Source organism: Geotrypetes seraphini, chromosome 14, assembly GCF_902459505.1.
Source record: "Geotrypetes seraphini chromosome 14, aGeoSer1.1, whole genome shotgun sequence".
NCBI lineage: Eukaryota > Metazoa > Chordata > Amphibia > Gymnophiona > Dermophiidae > Geotrypetes > Geotrypetes seraphini.
The window spans coordinates 33,890,883-33,910,735 of NC_047097.1; the positions used below are offsets into that span (position 1 = coordinate 33,890,883).

The 19,853-nt window shown below is 44.3% G+C and overlaps 1 protein-coding gene across 2 annotated transcripts in view; it reads left to right on the forward strand.

Moving 5' to 3' along the window:
• VPS13C (vacuolar protein sorting 13 homolog C) overlaps positions 1-19,853 on the forward strand; it is a 442,250-nt gene that overhangs the window by 189,281 nt on the left and 233,116 nt on the right. For both annotated transcript variants that reach the window (XM_033920131.1, XM_033920132.1), the window contains exons 29-32: positions 10,474-10,633; positions 11,039-11,155; positions 14,584-14,687; positions 16,415-16,582. In XM_033920131.1, coding sequence (XP_033776022.1) covers positions 10,474-10,633; positions 11,039-11,155; positions 14,584-14,687; positions 16,415-16,582 — 549 coding nt within the window. The remainder of the gene's footprint in view (positions 1-10,473; positions 10,634-11,038; positions 11,156-14,583; positions 14,688-16,414; positions 16,583-19,853) is intronic.

The following is a 19,853-nucleotide window of genomic DNA, read 5'->3' on the forward strand; positions in this document are numbered from 1 at the left end:
AAAAAAAATGTTTGGACAAGTTCCTGGAGGAAAAGTCTGTTGAGACAGACATGGGAGAAGCCACTGCTTGCCCTGGATCAGTGGCATGGAATGCTGCTACTATTTGGGTTTTTGCCAGGTACTTGTGCCTTAGCTTGGCCTCCGTGAAGATGGGATACTGAGCTAGATTGGACCTACGCAATCCATCCAGTCTGCCTAACAGTCACACGTCTTATTAATTCATGACATTTCTAGGATATAGACCATAGAAATCTGTCAGATACTGTCCTTAGGTTTCAACTACTGGATTTGCCATCAAAGCTTACTCCAGTCTATCTAAACCATCTCATCATATGTGGGATACAGACCGTAAAAGTCTGCCCAGCACTGTTCGCAAATTCCAAATTACTGGCATTTCAATTGATGCTTTCCCTTGACCATCCTAATTGCCATATATGGGACACAGACCATACGAGTCTTCCTATTACTTGGCTTATTTCTTCACAGCCGGAGTTGCCATCTAAGCTTCATTCAACATATAAAACACATAAATCTATTTCCTTATTTTGTTCTAATGTTTGTGGGAAATGTACATTTCAGAAAAGCGAAAAAAAAAAAAAAAGGCCACTCAGCTTATAGAGAACATTGGGACCTCAGTATGGGCCCCAAAGTGACAGCCTGGGTCAGGAATTGGTTGAGTGGAAGGTGACAGAGGGTAGTGGTCAATGGAGATCGCTCTGAGGAAAGGAATGTTACTAGTTGTGTGCCTCAAGGTATGGTTCTTGGTGTCAGGTCAAAAGCATGCTGGGACAAAGGCGCGCGCAGACAATTGAGCGCAGCGCGGAGGTGCGCGCCGCAGAAAATTACTCTTTTTACGGCTCCGACGGGGGGGTACTCCCCCACTTTACTTAATAGAGATCGCGCCGCGTTGTGGGGGCGTTGTGGGGGGTGTGGGGGGTTGTAACCCCCCACATTTTACTGAAAACTTCACTTTTTCCCTGTTTTTAGGGAAAAAGTTAAGTTTACAGTAAAATGTGGAGGGTTACAACCCCCCAAACCCCCCACAACGCCGGCACGATCTCTATTCAGTAAAGTGGGGGGGGGCTCCCTAACAAAACCCCCCGTCGGAGCCCCTAAAAACTGTAATTTTCTTCGGCGCGCGCCTCCGTCTTACGCTCAGTTGTCGGCACGCGCCTTTGTCTTTCGCCGAGTTGTCTATGAGCCATGGTTCTTGGCCCTGTTATTAATATTTTTGTAAGCGATATTACTGTCGGGTAAGATTTGCCTCTTTGCAGATGATACCAAAATATGCAATAGAGTAGACACCCCTGATGGTGTGAATAACATGAGGAAGGATGTAGTGAAGCTTGAAGAATGCTATGAAATTTGGCAGCTAAGATTAATGCCAAGAAATGCAAGGTCATGCATTTGGGCTGCAAAAACCCAAGGGAACGGTACAGTTTAGGGTGAAGAACTTTTATGCACAAAAGAGGAGCGGGACTTGGGAGTGATAGTATGTGATGATCTTAAGGTGGCCAAACAGGTTGAAAAAGCGATGGTGAAAGCTATAAGGATGCTAGGGTGCATAGGGAGAGATAGGCCAGTAGAATGAAGGAGGTATTAAGGCTCTTGAATAAGACTCTGGTGATACCTCATTTAGAATATTGTGTACAGTTGTGGAGACCGCACTGCCAAAAAGATATAAACAGGATGGTGCGTGGTCTTCGTCATAAGGTGGATGGTGCGTGGACAGACTTAAAGATCTCAATATGTATACTTTGGAGGAAAGAAGGCGTATGGGAGACAGACTTAAAGATCTCTACTACTACTACTACGACTAATATTTATTATTTCTATAGTTCTGAAATGTGTATGGAGCGCTGTACATTTTAACATATATTAGACAGTCTCTGCTTATCTCAATATGTGTTCTTTGGGGGAAAGGCAGGTCAAGACAGAAAATTGGGCAGGGAGGGGATTTTGAGTTAGTTTTGGAACCATAAATGAAATTGAAATTCAGTCATTCTAATAAGAAAATTGCAACTCTACCTCTGTTTCACTTATATGACTCTCTCAGGAATGTCTATGTGCAGACTGTATAAAAGTAAGCATATATACAGTATATATGCATCTATAGAGTTAAGAATTTTATAAAAGCCTTTTCTACACAGGCCTCATTTTATTATTTTTAGGTTACTGTTGTTTAAACTTTTATATATCCAACTATATTTTATCTTGGTGATGCACAATTTAAACATATATAGCCAGCATAAATAACATCAATAATAATAAAATGCTAGAGGCGCATGCGCTTTTGAAAATTCATGAGCGGTGGCGCCGTGAGGTGTGCTTCTGTGCCAGTCCAAACGGCGCCTGCACGTAACTGTGCAGAAGACACCAGCGACTCCTCCCTCCCGCTCCTCTTCAAAGCGGCCTGCTGAGGTTCGCCAGCCGCTGTAGTGAACCTCGCAAGCCGCTCTCCTCCTCCGTGCAGAAGAAGGAGTCGCTGTGTCACCTCCCTCCCTCTCTCGCCGCTGCCGCCGCTGATCCTCCTCTTCAGAGCAGCCTGCGATCATGGCCAGCTTTAAAGAACCTCGCAGGCCGCTCTCCAGCTTCAGTAGCACGCTACCTCTGATGCACGGGATCGCGTCAGAGGGAATGTGCTACTGAGTTGGAGAGCGGCCTGCGAGGTTCGCTAAAGTCGGCCACCACGATCGCAGGCTGCTTTGGTGAAGAGGAGCAGGCCAGAAGACGCCTGGATGTTGGGAGGGTAAGAAGGGAATCAATACCGGGAGCCAGGGGGAAAGGGAAAGGGGGCTGCTTTGGGGGGAGGGGTGTGCTGGGGGGAGACAGAAGGGGCCATGGATAGGGAGAGGGAAAGGGGTTGCTTTGGGGGGAGGGGTGTGCTGGGGGAGACAGAAGGGGCCATGGAGAGATAGGGAGAGGGAAAGGGGGCTGCTTTGGGGGGAGGGTGCTGGGGACAGGCAGCTTTGCTCGGGGGGGGAGACAGAAGAGGGCCAGGGAGAGGGAAAGGGGACTGCTTTGGGGGGGGGAGGTGTGTCCTGGGGGCAGACAGCTTTACTCAGGGGGGGGGAGATAGAAGGATACAGACAGCGGCCAAGGAGAGAGAGAGAGAAAGAAACACAGACAGACAGACACATCTATTATCCCAGGACAAGTAGGCAGCATATCCTTGACTAATGGGTGACGGCACCGACAGAGCCCCGGTACGGACAATTTTAGAGTGATTGCACTCTAAGAACTTGGAAAGTTCTAGTAGGCCGCACCGCGCACGCGCGAGTGCCTTCCCGCCCGACAGAGGCGCGCGGTCCCCAGTTTCTTAGTTTCCGCGGAGCTAAGAAGTCGCTTTTTTCAACGGCTGTTGAAATTTTTTCCTTAACGCCTTCCCGCTCGCGAAACCTTTTTGGAAGTTTTTTTCCCTTCATTTCTTTTCTTTATTTAAAAAAAACAAAACAAAAAACGAACGTTTACTTTTTATTTTTCTCGTCATTTAGGTTTTGCCCCGGCGGGGCCTTCTGCCACCATCGAGGCCTCGGCCTTCGATTTGGCAGAAGCCGTTTTTACTTTCATGCCCCCCCAGCCAGGGTTCAAGAAGTGCCAGCGGTGTGCACGGCCTATATCCCTCACGGACCCGCACAACTGGTGCTTACAGTGCCTAGGTCCTGAACATCAGGCTTCCACCTGCACCCGCTGTGCCACGTTAAAAAAACGTACCTTAAAAAATCGCCAGATACAACAGCGATTACTTTTCGGTGCCGAAATGTCCGATCCCGCGTCATCGACACCGGCTTCGGTTCCATTGCAGTCGGCACCCACTTCGTCGACACCGCGCCGGTGTCGCAACACCCAGGTAAGCCGGCTAAGAAGCCTTCCCTGCTGGAGCGTCCTCCGGTCTCGATTGCAGCGAGCCCAGTCCTGCCGACCATGAGGCGCCCGCAGAAGCGCTCCGCCCCTATCGAGGTGAGTCCCTTGACCTCGGGCTCCTCATCTTCTGGGCGTCGAGCAGCATCGCAGGTACCACAAAAGAAAAAGGCGGTACCGGTGCCTTCTTTGGATGAGCGCATTGCAGCTATCCTACAAGTGCAGCTCAAGGAGCAGTTACAACAACTCCTTCCTGCTCTCTTGGCACCGAACCTTCCGGTCCCGGTCCGGTCTGAGCCACCGGTACCGGCAGTGGAGCAGCCCCTACTGTCAGCATCCACTGTTTCGGTACCGGTTCACTCGGCATCATTGGTATCGATGCCAGTCCTTGCACCGGAGCCGAGAGCCCAGCATCAGTCGGTGCAGACTTCGGCACCGTTGCAGTCGGTAACATCTCCTGGTACCGTATCTATGAGGTCGGGTAAGTCGGCACGCAAATCCCGACACCTAGAACCCTCTACTCCGGAGTCTCGGGACCGCGGCTCCCATATTAGGGACCCTGATCTGTGGGGTGACTCCGAAGAGCCTTTTCTTTCTGAGGGTGAGTGTTCTTCGGATGAGGATGATCCTGCTATTCCTGATCCATCCTCCAAACATGATTCCACATCTTTCACTTCTTTCTTGAAGGACATGTGCGAATATCTTTCCATTCCTTTGGAGGCTGAGTCTAAAAAATCCAAGGCCTTTCTTGATGCCCTTGACTTTGACCAGCCTCCAAAGGAATTTTTGAAACTCCCTCTTCATGACATCTTGAGGGAAACTTTCTATAAAAACCTAGAGACTCCTTTAACTATTCCAGGAGCTCCCCGCAAATTGGATTCATTATACAAAGTAATCCCTATTCCTGGGTTTGATAAGCCACAGCTTCCCCATGAATCTCTGCTTGTGGAATCTACGCTTAAAAAGTCTGCGGGGACTAGTGTATATGCTTCTGTCCCTCCTGGCAGAGAAGGTAAAGCCATGGACAAATTCGGTAAGCGATTATACCAGAATGCTATGCTCGCTAACAGATCTGGTAATTATGCTTTTCATTTTTCTTTTTATCTCAAGCATCTCCTTACCACCATGGCTTCCTTTGAAAAGTATCTTCCTGAGCGGAAACGACAGGCTTTTCACTACTGTTCGTCTTCTCTTTTCCAGCTCCGTAAATTTATGGTAAGATCCATTTACGATACCTTCAAACTTACCTCCAGAGCGACGGCCATGTCTGTGGCCATGCGCCGCCTTGCCTGGCTGAGAGTATCCGAGCTTGATGTCAACCATGCCTTAATGATCCATGCCTGGGGGATGAGCTCTTTGGGGAATCCATGGACTCGACCACCCAGAAGCTTTCCGCCCATGAGACACGCTGGGATACTCTCCTCAAAACAAAAAAGAAGACTCCACCGGCACGGCCTTTCAGACAGCAGTCGGCCTACCAACGCCGTTATGTGGCTCGTCCATTGCCATCAGCTCCCCAGCAACCTAGGCGTCAATGTCAACAACAACGACAGACTCCTAGACCACCGCAGCAGCAACCTGTGAAGCCGCCTCCACAGCATAAATCTGCGCAGCCCTTTTGACTTAATTCTCCAGGGCATAGCCAGCGTCACCACATCTACCCACCTACCTCAACCTATAGGTGGCCGTCTCACTTTTTTCCTCAGCCGGTGGGAAGTTATCACTTCGGACCAATGGGTCCTCAACATCATTCGCCACGGCTACTCTCTCAACTTTCAGACACTTCCTACCCTAAGTCTGCCAAGAGAGTCTGCTTTGAACACTCCTCAGTCTTCTCTCCTTCTCCAGGAGGTTCAATCCCTCCTCCTTTTGAACGCCATAGAGGAAGTTCCTCTAGATCAAAAGGGACAGGGATTCTACTCCCGTTACTTTCTAGTCCCCAAAAAAACAGGAGATCTCAGGCCAATTCTAGATCTTCGCGATCTCAACAAATGCTTAGTCAAAGAAAAATTCAAGATGCTTTCTTTAGCCACCCTTTACCCTCTTCTCAATCAAAACGACTGGCTATGCTCCCTCGATCTCAAAGACGCATACACTCACATACCGGTCAATCTGACCTCCAGACAGTACCTCCGTTTCATGATCAATCACTGTCATTACCAATACAAGGTGCTGCCCTTCGGCCTTGCCTCCTCTCCAAGAGTGTTCACCAAATGTCTGATTGTGGTGGCTGCCTTTCTACGCTCTCACCACCTTCAGGTCTTTCCTTACCTGGACGATTGGTTGATAAATGCCAATTCATCTCAGACAGTACTCCTGGCCACCAACCAGACCATCCTGTTTCTCCAACTTCTGGGGTTCGAGATCAATCTACCCAAATCTCATCTCATCCCCACTCAAAGACTTCAATTCATTGGAGCGGTGCTGGACACAGTCCTCATGAGAGCGTTCCTGCCCTCCAACCGTCTTCACACTCTTTAATCTCTATGTCAGCAGGTACTTCCACAACGTTCCATCTCTGCCAAGCAAATGATGATACTCTTGGGTCACATGGCCTCCACAGTTCATGTCACACCCTTCGCACGTCTTCACCTGCGCACTCCTCAATGGACCCTAGCTACCCAGTGGTCCCAAGTGACGGATCCTTGCTCACGACACATATCTGTGACATCATCTCTTCGTCAGTCTCTACAATGGTGGTTGATATCCTCAAATCTCTCCAGAGGTCTTCTGTTCCATCTACCTCCTCATCAACTGGTCATCACCACCGACGCCTCCCCTTATGTCTGGGGAGCTCATTTGAACGAATTCCAAACTCAAGGACTTTGGACAGCCCAGGAAATGAAGCATCACATCAATTTCCTGGAACTCGGAGCGATGTTTTATGCCCTCAAGGCCTTCCAACATCTTCTCTTTCCTCAGGTTCTCCTGCTGTGCACAGACAATCAAGTTGCGATGTACTACATCAACAAGCAGGGTGGGACAGGCTCTCGCATCTTGTGCCAGGAAGCCCAGAAGATTTGGGCTTAGGCCACAGATGACCACCTATTCCTGAAAGCTATCTACATTCAGGGAGAACAGAATTCTTTAGCGGACAAGCTCAGCAGAATTCTCCAGCCTCACGAGTGGACACTCGATCCTTTAACTCTACAGTCCATCTTCGCTCAGTGGGGCACTCCTCAGATAGACCTCTTTGCAGCTCCTCACAATCACCAGCTGCCTCTATTCTGCTCCAGACTCTACTCTCCTCACCGTCTGGCAGCGGATGCATTTCTCCTCGATTGGTCCAATCTGTTCCTGTACGCTTTCCCTCCTCTGCCTCTCATGTTACAAACCTTGTTCAAGCTCAAGAGGGAGGGAGCCACCATGATTCTGATTGCTCCGAGGTGGCCCAGGCAACATTGGTTCTCCCTTCTACTTCAACTCAGTTCCAGGGAACCTTTTCTTCTTCCACTGTTTCCTTCTCTGCTTACACAGCATCAGGAGACCCTTCTACATCCCAACCTCCAGTCTCTGCACCTGACAGCTTGGTATCTCTCGGGCTGACTTCTCATTATACTCTTTTGTCTCAGCCCGTTCGTTCCATTCTAGATGCCTCCAGGAAACCAACCACTCTGCAATGTTACCATCAGAAGTGGACACGATTTTCTTCCTGGTGTCTTCTTCATCATCTTGATCCCACTTCCCTGGCAGTGGAGCCATTGTTGGATTATCTGCTTTCTTTGTCTGACTCTGGCCTTAAGTCTACCTCTATCAGAGTCCACCTCAGTGCCATTGCTGCTTTTCATGAGCCTGTTCATGGAAAACTTCTCTCAGCTCATCCCCTGGTGTCCAGGTTCTTTTCAATGTGAAACCACATCTTAAAGCCCCTCCTGTAATCTGGGATCTCAATGTGGTTCTTTCCGCCTTAATGAAGCCTCCATTTGAACCTTTGGCTACCACTCCTTTCAAGTTTCTCACTTGGAAAGTACTTTTCCTTATTGCTCTTACCTCAGCCAGGAGGGTCAGTGAGCTACATGCACTAGTTGCAGATCCACCTTTTACGGTCTTTCATCATGACAAGGTGGTTCTGCGTACACATCCAAAGTTTCTCCCTAAGGTTGTCTCTGAATTCCATCTCAACCAATCCATTGTTTTGCCTGTCTTCTTTCCGAAACCTCACTCTCATTCTGGGGAACAGGCTCTGCATACTTTGGACTGTAAGAGGGCTCTAGCTTACTATCTAGAGTGTACGAAACCCCACAGATCAGCTTCCCAACTCTTTTTGTCCTTTGATCCGAATAAATTAGGACGTCCTGTTTCTAAACGTACGTTGTCTAATTGGCTAGCAGCGTGCATTTCATTCTGTTATGCTCAGACCGGACTGACACTGGAAGGTTCTGTCACGGCCCATAGAGTTCGAGCGATGGCAGCATCTGTAGCTTTCCTCCGTTCCACTCCTATTGAGGAAATCTGCAAGGCTGCTACTTGATCCTCAGTTCATACTTTTACATCTCATTATTGTCTGGATGCATTCTCCAGACGGGATGGACACTTCGGCCAATCTGTTTTGCAAAATTTGTTTTCCTAATGGCCAACCTTCCCTCCATCCCTCTTTTTGTTAGCTTGGAGGTCACCCATCAGTCAAGAATATGCTGCCTGCTTGTCCTGGGATAAAGCACAGTTACTTACCGTAACAGGTGTTATCCAGGGACAGCAGGCAGATATTCTTGCGTCCCACCCTCCTCCCCGGGTTGGCTTCTTAGCTGGCTTATACTAACTGGGGACCGCGCGCCTCTGTCGGGCGGGAAGGCACTTGCACGTGCGCGGTGCGGCCTACTAGAACTTTCCAAGTTCTTAGAGTGCAATCACTCTAAAATTGTCCGTACCGGGGCTCCGTCGGTGCCGTCACCCATCAGTCAAGAATATCTGCCTGCTGTCCCTGGATAACACCTGTTACGGTAAGTAACTGTGCTTTCTAGCACCCGTTAATGTAACGGGCTTAAAGACTAGTTCAGAATATTCTCAGAGCTAGAACTAAACATGTTCCAGTTTCTTCCTTCCTAATAATCCTTTTCCATCTTTAATAACCAATGTCTCCTCTCAATTTACAAATCTGGTCATCATTCCTTGTTATCACTACTTCATGTCCATTACTGAAAAAAGAGGCTTTTTTTCAGTAATGGCCAAAACAAGTTGTTATAGTCCATTGGCATTGTTCCTGTATTTTTCCACTTCCTTCCCTCTTTTTTTTTTTAAGATAACACATAGCTAGGGATTCTTATTTGTAAAGACACTTTTCTCAAAAAAATCAATATTCCTTACCTGTAACAGATAACCTCCAAGGACAGATACCAGTCTTCACAAAACCTCCCACCTCTTCAGAGTCTTCATCTCCTTTTCAAAACTGTAGGAAAGAAATGAGTTGACCCACAAAGGACACCGGCACATGCAATAGAGCTCTTGGCAAAGCTCTGGACCTTGTTTATATTGCTCTTAGCATTCGGCTGGCAGATTACACAAGTGTGTGAGGCCCAGTATCCTGCTGTCCTCATAATGTTTTAAGAGTGATATATCAAGTGTCTATAAATGAAAAATAAATAACTTTGCTTTTTCTTGGATTTTCATTTAGGTTTGCAAATTGGTTTAGAGCAGTGGTCTCAAACTCATGGCCCAGGGGCCACATGTGGCCTGCAGATTACTATTTTCAGGCCCTCATCATAATCACAAAAGTAAAATAAAACAGTTTCTTGATCATATGTCTCTTAGCTATAAATGACAATATTATTATTAAGTCTTAGCCAAAAGGAAAGATTTATAAACTATAAAGAGTTTTACCTCATGCAAAATTGTCATTTCTTTAATAAGACATTAATTATTTTTTTTCTGAGGCCCTCCAAGTACCTACAAATCCAAAATGTGGCCCTGCAAGGGGTTTGAGACCACTGATTTAGAGTGAGTTTTTTTTTTTTTTAACACATCTCTTTCAAAGATCATTTTCTTTTATAATACCTTAAGAGTTGTTTACCCAGGGTAGTCTGAAAATTGCCCAGCCTTACTCTGTGTGTGGGGACCAACAAAATGTGTACTTTTTACTTGGATGAAAGTTGGTAGTTTCTGAAGCATGTTTAGGTCAGGGGAAAAAAAGCTAGTGTGCTTGTGTTATGTTTTCAAATTCAGGCATATTATCTTCTAGGAGAAAAATCCTCTCATTAAAAGCAAGTGCAAATCTGTTTTTAAAGGGAAAGTATACTTAAAACTTTTGTTCCCTTTTTTTTCTGTCATAGCATGTAAATTGTATTGTAGTGATATGAAAGCTAAACCTTGATTTTACAACCTCTGATTTTTTTTTTCTGCTTGCTTATTCTTATCTTTTGCACTATCCGCGCTTTTACTAAACCACAATAGCAGTTATTAGTGCAGGGAGCCGCACTGAATGCTCTGCTCTGCTCCTGATGCTCATAAGAGCTCCATGAGTGTTGGTAGCAGCCTGGAACATTCAGCATAGCTCCCTGCGCTATTAACCGCTATCGTGGTTTAGTGAAAGGGGATGGGGTGGGGGTGGGATTATAGTATCTGGGAACACTTAGAGCTCAGACATAAACTAATTAAACTAATTTTTTTTTTAATCAGGTTGCTTTCTCTTCCTTGGTCTTGCTGTTGCATACACAAGCCTTGCTCTCTACAATCAACTTCCTAACCGCTGCTGTTCCATCAAGTAGCAAAAATATGGCCGATAAGCAAGGGCGTCCCAAAACACCGAAGCTCGACAAAGACAGTGCCCTGAAGAAAGGTATATCGAGTAGCCCGTAGTTGTTTTATTTAAAAACATGTGCAGCGCAGGACTTTTTGTTCAATTGTATAAATGTAACAAGCTCTATGCTTGTATCTACTATAGGTATGTATACTATGATAATATGTGGCCTATGGTATTATACTTAGACCCCCTCTGTTTACTGAAACTATATATGTTCCATTATAAACCGCCTTGAGCTTTCTGGGAGGACAGGATATAAATTAAAATTAAAAAAACACAAATATTTATTTATATATTGGAAATGATGTAATATAAGATGATTCCAAAGCAGGGAACAAAATAGAAGATTTGTTGGGCACTCTGGCTGCACAAGTATTCTTTTTTTTTTTTATAGCAGCATATGACATTATTCTTAACAAAATTATTATATTTTTTCAACAGTCATAAAAGCCTCCAAGGATAATGACATATTTGATTTCAAGCTGATTGCCAAACTGGATGCTTTCTGTATAAATGTTTTTGATGACAAGAGTCATATTGCTGAAATCAAGATTGAAGGTAAGGGTTTTTTGGAGCATATTTAGTTTAAAAAAATTACAGACTAGAAAAAGTACTTCATATTGTATTTCATAAAGAAGTATGGCCAAAAGTACCTTACCTTTTATAATGCATGGTCTCTCTCAAGCAATTACACATGAAAATAGGATTTACATATATAGATCACATATATGTGCAACTGATAATTTCAGAAAGCTGCTATTTACATGTATAGATCCCTAGGATGAATGATTTCAAAGAGGTATGTTTTGGATAGGCTAAAAAGGAATATGCTGTGGTGTAAAGGCTACAACTGGGCACCTCCCACTTATATACCCCAAGGCCATGCACAAGGAGTCTATTCTATAATGGAATCTGGGTACCCAGGTTCCATTATATAGTACTAATGTAAGTTTAAATTGGTATTTCCAGAATACCACATCCAGTGCAATAGGTGAGACAAAAGGTCAATCGTGATCAACCAGTAGATCGCAAGGGCAACACAGTCAATCACAGTAGTGCTGCCCGATTCACAATTCAAATCGATTCACAGATTTGAATCGGGTGAATCAATTCGAATCGATTCAATTAAAAAAAAAAAAAATCAGCCTCCCGATTTGATGACCGACCCTTCCCCGAGCCTTCCTAAAACAGGAGCGGCAACGCTGCCTCTTGCTGGCCATCCACTGCCACTCCTGCTTGAGGGGGGAGGGTCAGTCAGAAAGGCTTACATGTTCCCTTAGCTTCCCCACTCTTACCTTAAGCAGCTAATACGGCAGCCTGTAGGATCGCTGGTGCTTTTAGCGATCCCTGGAGCTGCCCATCGTCCTTAGTGGCACGTTCTCTCTATTGTGGTTCTGCCCCTGCTCTGACGTCAGGGGCAGGATCGCTACAGAGAGAACGTGCCGCTGAGGATGACGGGCAGCTGCAGGGATCGGTATAACACCAGCGATCCTGCAGGATGCCGTATTAGCTGCTTAAGGTAAGAGCGGGGAAGCTGGGGGAACATGAAGGCTTGCGGGGAGGGGGGGGAGCAGGCCTTAACGGTGGGGAGGAGGAGGAAGAGTGCCTTCATGGCGGAGGGGGGGGGGCAGGCCTTCACAACGAGGAGGCAGGCCTGGGAGGAGGAGGAAGAGTGCCTTTGTGGCAGGGAGGCAGGCCTGTGCAGAGGGATAAGGCAGAAGGTGTAAAAGAAGGGAGGTGAGATGCCAGACCTGGGGTGAAGTGAAGGGAAAAGAGAGACCAAACCAAAAAGAGGGGGAGGAAAGCAGAGGAGAGGTGCTGGACTAATGGAGAGAGGGAGAGAGAAATGGAAGACCACAAGGGGAAGGGTACAAGAGGGTCAGATACTGCTCTAAAGTAGGTGGGCAGGGTGCAGGATGGCAGGAGAGATAGTAGGAGAAAGCCTATATCTGGGGAAGGGGATACAGGAGGTAAGGAAGAGAGAAAGAAGAAGCTGGATATGGGGAGAGATAAGATGCTGGGCATGGAGGGATCATGGGAATAGGGACACAAGGGGGACAGTACTGGAGAGGAGAATAGCGACAGGGACACAGAAGAGAGATGCTGGATGAAAGGGTATTGAGAAAAGGAGAGATGGTGGATTTTTGGATGGTGGGGTCTATTGTTGCAGCTGCGGGGGGATGGAGATGAACAAAAGAAAAGATGCCAGACCTCCAGAGGAGGAAAGGGAAACAGAAGGGGAGGACAGAGATGGAAGATGGATGGTTAGCACAGAGAAAGGAGAAAGAAGAAGAGTTTTATCAGAAGACAACCAAACCAATATGGGGCCAACATGATTTGAAAAATGACCAGACAACAAAATGTAGGAAAAATAATTTTATTTTCTGTTTTGTGATTACAATATGTCAGATTTAAAATGTGTATCCTTCTAGAACTGGTGTTAGACCGCGAACGTGAGCTAGGATTTAACAGAGAGAGGAAAAGTATTTTTTGTTAGTTTATTTTGTTTATACCACAGGACCAGTGGAGAGGCCAAAGGGGGTGAAGAGGCTATAAAATAAACCCACCAGGAAGTTTTGGAAAAAACACCCAATTGGGCAGGAAAATCGAATCAAAATATCAATTCAATAGGCTGAATTGAATCCAAATTTTTTTTCCTGTATCGGACAGCACTAGATCGCAGAGCCCATTCCGGGCTCTGCAATAGACTCATGTTGCCATGCGTTCTTGCTTTCCCGAAGCGCAAAAGCCAGGCCCATGCAGCCACTACACAAGCATTCCCCCCGACATCAATTCTGACGTCAGAGAGGAAGTTCTGGGCCAGCCAATCGCACTTCCTCTCCGACGTCAGAATTGATGGGGGGGAGGGGAAACGCTTGTGTAATGGCTGCACGGGCCTGGCTTTTGCATGTTGGGGAAGCAGGAAGAAATCATTGTCGGTGGCGGTTTGGGGGGTCAGGTAGAGAGAAAGATATTGGTTTGGGGGGGGGAGCAGGGAGAGAGAAAGAAAGACAGTGGCTTGGGGAGGGGGGCAGGGAGAGAGAAAGAAAGACACAGAGCTTCATGATTCCTGGAATTAAACAGGTTCCTCCATTGACCAACTAACAGTGCTTGCCTTCTCTGGAGAGAGACAAGAGAGAAAGAAAGACAGACAGAAAGAAAGGGGGCAGGGAGAAAGAAAGTGTGCTTTGTGGTTTTTTTAATTTTATTTGCTTGTAGATCATTTTGACTTGGCCATTTTAAAAGTAGCTCGCAAGCCAAAAAAGTGTGGGCACCCCTGTCTAGAATGTTTCACCTATTGCACTGGAAAAAGAGAATGTACTTACCTTGGTAAACTCTTTTTCAGTAGATAGGTGAGACATTCTATACTTCTGACCAGTTTTCAGTCTGTTTATGCTTCTTCAAGCTATTTCTTGGATGCCTGTGAGCCCTTGAGGACTGGAAAGAATTTGTATATATGTTTCCTTTTTTTGGGGAGTGATTTCTCTGCTTCTTTGAAGTCGGTGTTGGCATTTCACTTTAATGATGGTTGAATTCTTGAGCAGAACAGTTGTTTTGAGTCTGTTGCTACAAGTGCCTCTATTTCACATGTTTGGATGGCTCTCCATGCTTGGGTACCAATTGTAGAGGGCATTAAACTGCACAGTGAAGTACAACAGAGGCAGAGTGAAAAATCCGGAGTGGATTTCTTCTGCACCTAGTAGTTCAACATAAGCTAGGTACAAAAGGATTTCACTATCTGTGGCAGCCAAAACAAGAATCTGTTGTGCTTGTTGTAAACATGATATGATTTAAAAAAAAAAAAAAATCATGCATTTCCTGTTAAATAAGATGAATGTGTTGAATTTTGGCATGAGCTAATTTGTTCAAGTATTTGGGTTCGGTGGGAAATTTTGAATCCTTGGTGCTTGAATATGAAATAAACTTTTCTATAAACTGAATTCATACAGTCTGGACGAATTTATTTCATTTTGAACATATTATAGGTTTAGATTCTTCAGTCTTTCTTCAATCAAATAAAACTCAGGTTTTCGCCAGGCTCAAGGATTTTTTTGTCACAGATGTGGATGCAAACACTGTTCATAAAAAGGTATGCATATAGTAATTTTTCTTCTAGGACTCGTATATTAAAAATCTATTTTGAGTGCATAATTATGCGCTATATTTAATACACATAATTGGTCTTGAAGAATATCAGTGCCATATAGGATGTTTGCTTAATTGACTGTTCAAAGGAGGAAATTATCAAGATGTGGTAAAAGGCGAGCTTGATTTACCATGGGAATCGGTAGCCTGTGATATAACAGATCCACAAGCAGGGTTATTCCAGCAACCTAAGGACATCGGGCCTCAAAGCTCCCAAGCCTGAAACTAAAGGGATCAGTGCTGCCTCCCACTCAAGTGGCAACCGGTCAGCAGGAGGCAGCACTCAAAACAGACTGCTCGCGGCCAGCCCCAGCAGGGCCTTTCCTGTGATACATTGTGTGTCAGAGGAAAGGCTCTGCTGGGGTTGGCCACGAGCAGTCTGTTTGAGAGCTGCCTCTTGATAACTGGCTGCTGCTTTGGGTAAGGGGCGGAGGGAGGGGGGTTTGTGGCTCAGGACCGCCACCTGCTTCTCCTGTTATGGGGCTTGAGGGAGGGAGAGGGGGGTTTGCAGCTCAGGACCGCTGCCATGCTGGTGCTTCAGAGCGGGAGGGAGTGTGTGTATGTATTAGGTGTGGGGGGGGGGATTGAGATCTGGGTTAGACAAAGTTTCTAATACAGCGTTTTCAAGTTTCAAGTTTTATTTTAATTTGATGAGTCACTTATTTAGATTTATTGAGCGAGTTACAACAGTAATAAAAATATAAACATATATTTAGACTTACTATTTAAAAATGATGGGTTAGACCGACAGACTTACAGACTAATCAATACACAAGGTAAGGAGGGATAGAACTACAATTCAATGTTTTAAAGTACAGAAAAGAACCATAGATGGAAAGAACATTAGGGAGAGAAAAGTAGAGACCTGAAGGGAAACTAGTATAAAATTTGAACATAATTTAAAGACTAAAAGCATCTTTAAAAAAGCAACCAGAAAAACAGTTATCTGACATCCACCATCTCCATGGGTGCTGGATAGCTGAAATTCTACTGTAGTCTAAGACGCAGTGTAACCTTGCCTCAAAGTGTCCCTCACAGAAGAGGATTTATAAATATTTAGGACTGAATTCTGTAAATGGCACTGAAAAAGTGGTGCAGAGAATAACACTAAGCACTATTCTATGAATGGTGCTTAGGTGGTGATAGCACATGACATCGCGATCTGTGACTGACTTTAGGTACAAAGATTTATACCTGCTGAACCCTAGTGTAAATCTTGTTCCTAAATTAGGTGCAGATCCCCCTTATTCTATAAAAACATGCATAAATTGTAGAAATATCCATGACCCTCCCATAGCTGCACCCCCTTTTTGGAAATGTGTGTAAAACTTATATGGAAATCCTGGCACACAAATATGTGTATGTAAATTTAAATTAATCCCAATTAGAACCAGTGTTATAACCATGTTCATGTGCACCAACCATAACTTTTGGCAGGTTAACTTATTCCAACTCTTCAAAATGACTCCTTTTCAGCTAGCAATAGTGTTGGAATTAAACTTTATAACCCCCTATTTTTGCCCTCCCCCTTGCTCTTCTTGGCAAAAAACAGAAAAATATGTTCCCTGGGGTCATTGTCTGTATCCTAGAACTCCAACTCACAGTAGGTAACTTAATTAGGTTAGGCCACGTCTGCCACCAGCCCTAATAATTTTATATGGTTTTATATAGGCGGTGTCTATAATGGAAGATGAAGTCTTCAATTTCAACTTGATTCTGTATCCTGATGCTACTGAGGGAGACGCTTATTTAGATATGGCCCAGGTCGATGGGAAAGTGTTCCTGAAAGTAGGCTGCATTCGAATAGTTTACCTCCATAAATTTCTCATGTCCCTTCTGGTAAGAATTGCTAAATATTGTTTTTCATATGTATGTTCAATATAAATGTTATATAAGTTATATATTTTGTTATATAAGTTATATATGTTCAATATAAATGTTATATAATGTTATATATTTTGTGAAATAAAGAAATAACAAGTAAAATTGAAACTTAGGTTGAAGGGGTACCAGAGATCTATAGAGCCAATCCTTCTGTTTGTCTAAAAGGTTGTTTAAAGCACTTGAGATTAAAAAAAAAGACAGTAAATGTTAGGAACATAAAATAAATTGACATAAAAGTAATGAAGTCTAAATATTTTGGCAGGGCAGGAGTCGGAGCCTGCGGGGACTGGGTGGGGATAAACTTTGTCCCCATGTCATTCTCTATAACCCCAACTTCAACCACAGACTACAAAACCTTTAAAAAGGCAACAAAAACCCTACTCTTCAAAAAAATACGTAAAATCAATATAACACAAACAAACAGGCTCTGAACTCCTCCTGCAATTACCAACTCCTCCTTAACAAATTAGAAAATGTTCAAACTATTCCTTAAGTACTTCTTAATATCTTAACAATATGTTCTTCTTAGTATCATAACAACTCTTATGTAATCCATCTTGAACCGCAAGGTAAAGGCGGAATAGAAATCACTGATGAAATGTAACTTCTTCTCAGTAAAGATAGAGACAGAAATTGTTTAGTTTTTCTGCTATTACCTTATCCTCCCTGAGCACTATTTTAATCATTTGCAGGCCAACTGACTCCCTCGGTGACTTTTTGCTTCAGATGTATTTGAAATGCCTTTTTAAAAGTTGTCTGTTCAGCATGCTGCTTTTTAAAATCTCTTTGCTTGTCTTATTACATTTCTTTTACTTATCCCCATTTACTTCATTAGGGTTTGCTTTCCATTTTCAGTTTCTTTGGTTTTTACTGCCTTTCGTTTTAGCATTAAACTCATTGGCTCTTTGACTTTTTCTACCTTTTTTAATATGTGGAAAATTATATATTTATATTTTGAATGTCTGGGAATGATCTTTAGACCTTGCCCCTTTTAATTTTGTAAAATAATTTCTTCACTTTATCATAGGTTCTCTTTTTAGAATTAAGTATTAAAGCAGAAGTCATTTTTTAGTGTCTTCCTTCACATGAAGCAAAATTTTATTGCATTGTAATAAGTATTTGCCCAGTGGCCCAATCCACATTACCACTTCCATCCTGTCCTGTGTACCACTAAGGACTAGATATAGATACTTATTGTCTGTTTTTTAGACCAACTGCTTTATAAAGCAATCATTAATGGCATCTATAAACTTTATTAGGATGTGCCAGAAAATATATTTACTCAATCAATATTGTGGTAATTGAAATTTCCAGTGCAATAGGTGAGACATTCTAGACAGATGGGTAATATCCCCAATTCTGCCTGCATAGAAAATCTTGCCTATCATTTGGAAAAGAGCTTACCAGGATAAGAACATAATTGCTTTATCAAACGAACAGCAACAATAATAAAATGATTAACTCAACTTATGCAGCATCCTTCCTTATTAGTTTGTTAATTTGAAACCCCCCCCCCCCGGAAAACTCAAAGCTCCAAGACAAGCTTCTCACACTTAGTTCATCATATTAGGAGACTCATTGTTCATATCATTTGTTTCTTTCTCTATATAATATAGAAAGGTAGGCCAAGGAAAAAAACTGACCTTTCTTTCAAAATCTTTTCAATTCCTATATAGGGATATGAATTGGGATAAAGGGCACTGCATAAGTGATCAAAAATGAGTTAAAAATGTGGAACAACCATCGATGGAGAGAGATCAAAATAAATGTTCCCATAAACTTATTTCAGTGGTGGCATCTTGTCCAATTAAAGTTAATTCCAGACTCCTCCCCACAGGAGACTTCTATGTACCCTGTTGATTTCATCCTTTGGACCCTCTATGAGCCTTTTCAAATGTTCATAGTATTTTTAGTGAATTTTTAAAGTTTATATTTCCAACAGTGGAGTGACACCTGGTGGACCTATAGACACACCCCTGAAGCAGGCCTCCACCTGGGGGCCAAAACACAGACCAGGTTGGGTCATTGGCTGGATCCTTTCAACATAAGATCATTATGGATCATTTGTTGGATCCTTTCAACATAAGGATATTACGTCCATAGGACTTTTTATACATGTTTATTTATGTGCTTTTGAATTTGTTTTGAATTTATTAAAATAAAATTTGCTTGTCCCAGGGTTGACATGTTCTATACCACACACCACTTGTTCTTTTTCTGCTGAGGGTTTAAACAAATGCTGACTCCTCCTACAGCCAATCACAACAGTTTTTTCATTTAAAAGAATCATGTCAAAAAATGAATTCAATTGAGTTATTTAGTCCATCTAGTTCTACTGTATTTAAAGCAAAAATCCATTCTTTCTCCCCCACCCTTATACTAAGAAACAGCTACTGTATTTTTCACTCCCCCCAAAAAAGAGTGGGTGGAAATGTCCATGCATCTTATGGAGCAAATATACGCCTCCACATGGTACCTTTAAAGTCTGGTGGTCCAGCAGTTTATAAGCAGGAATGAGCTTTCCGCGCTCCTGCCCCTCCCTCGCTGGATGGATGCCTCCTCATTATCAAGGGGCCAGCGGCACACAAGGCAAGAGCAAGCTTTTTGCGCTCCAGCTTGGCCCCGCGCCGCTTCCAGAATGGCTGCCATCAGTTCTTGTGAGTCCTGTGAGAACTGACAGCAGCCATTCAGGAAGCGACACGGGCCCAAGCTGGAGCACGAAAATCTCGCTCCTGCTTTGTGCGCTAATGGCTCCGAGATAATGAGGAGGCAGTCGTCCAGTGAGGAAGGGGCAGGAGTGCGGAAAGCTTACTCCTGTCGATGCACCATTGGACCACCAAATTTAAAGGTAGCTGGGAGCTTGGATTGCCTAACACTTAGACCTGCCCTGTACCCTGTCCTGGCCTACCGCTGGACCACCAGAATTTAAAGGCTGGGAATGCCTAACACTTAGACCTGTCCTACCACTTAGATCTGCCCTGTACCTGGCCCTGGCCTACCACTAGACCACCAGAGGGGGTACAGGGTGCAGGGCATGGGGACAGGATGCAGAGCCTGACAGGGAGAAGGGCTGGCTGCATAGCCTGGTAGGGCAGGGAGGGAAGGGGGCTGGGTTTAGAGCCTGGCAGGAAAGGGGGCTGGGTACAGAGCCTGGCAGGGAGGGAGGACAGGGTGCAGAGCCTGGCATGGAGTAAGGAGGGCTGGGTGCAGAGCCTGGTATATATTA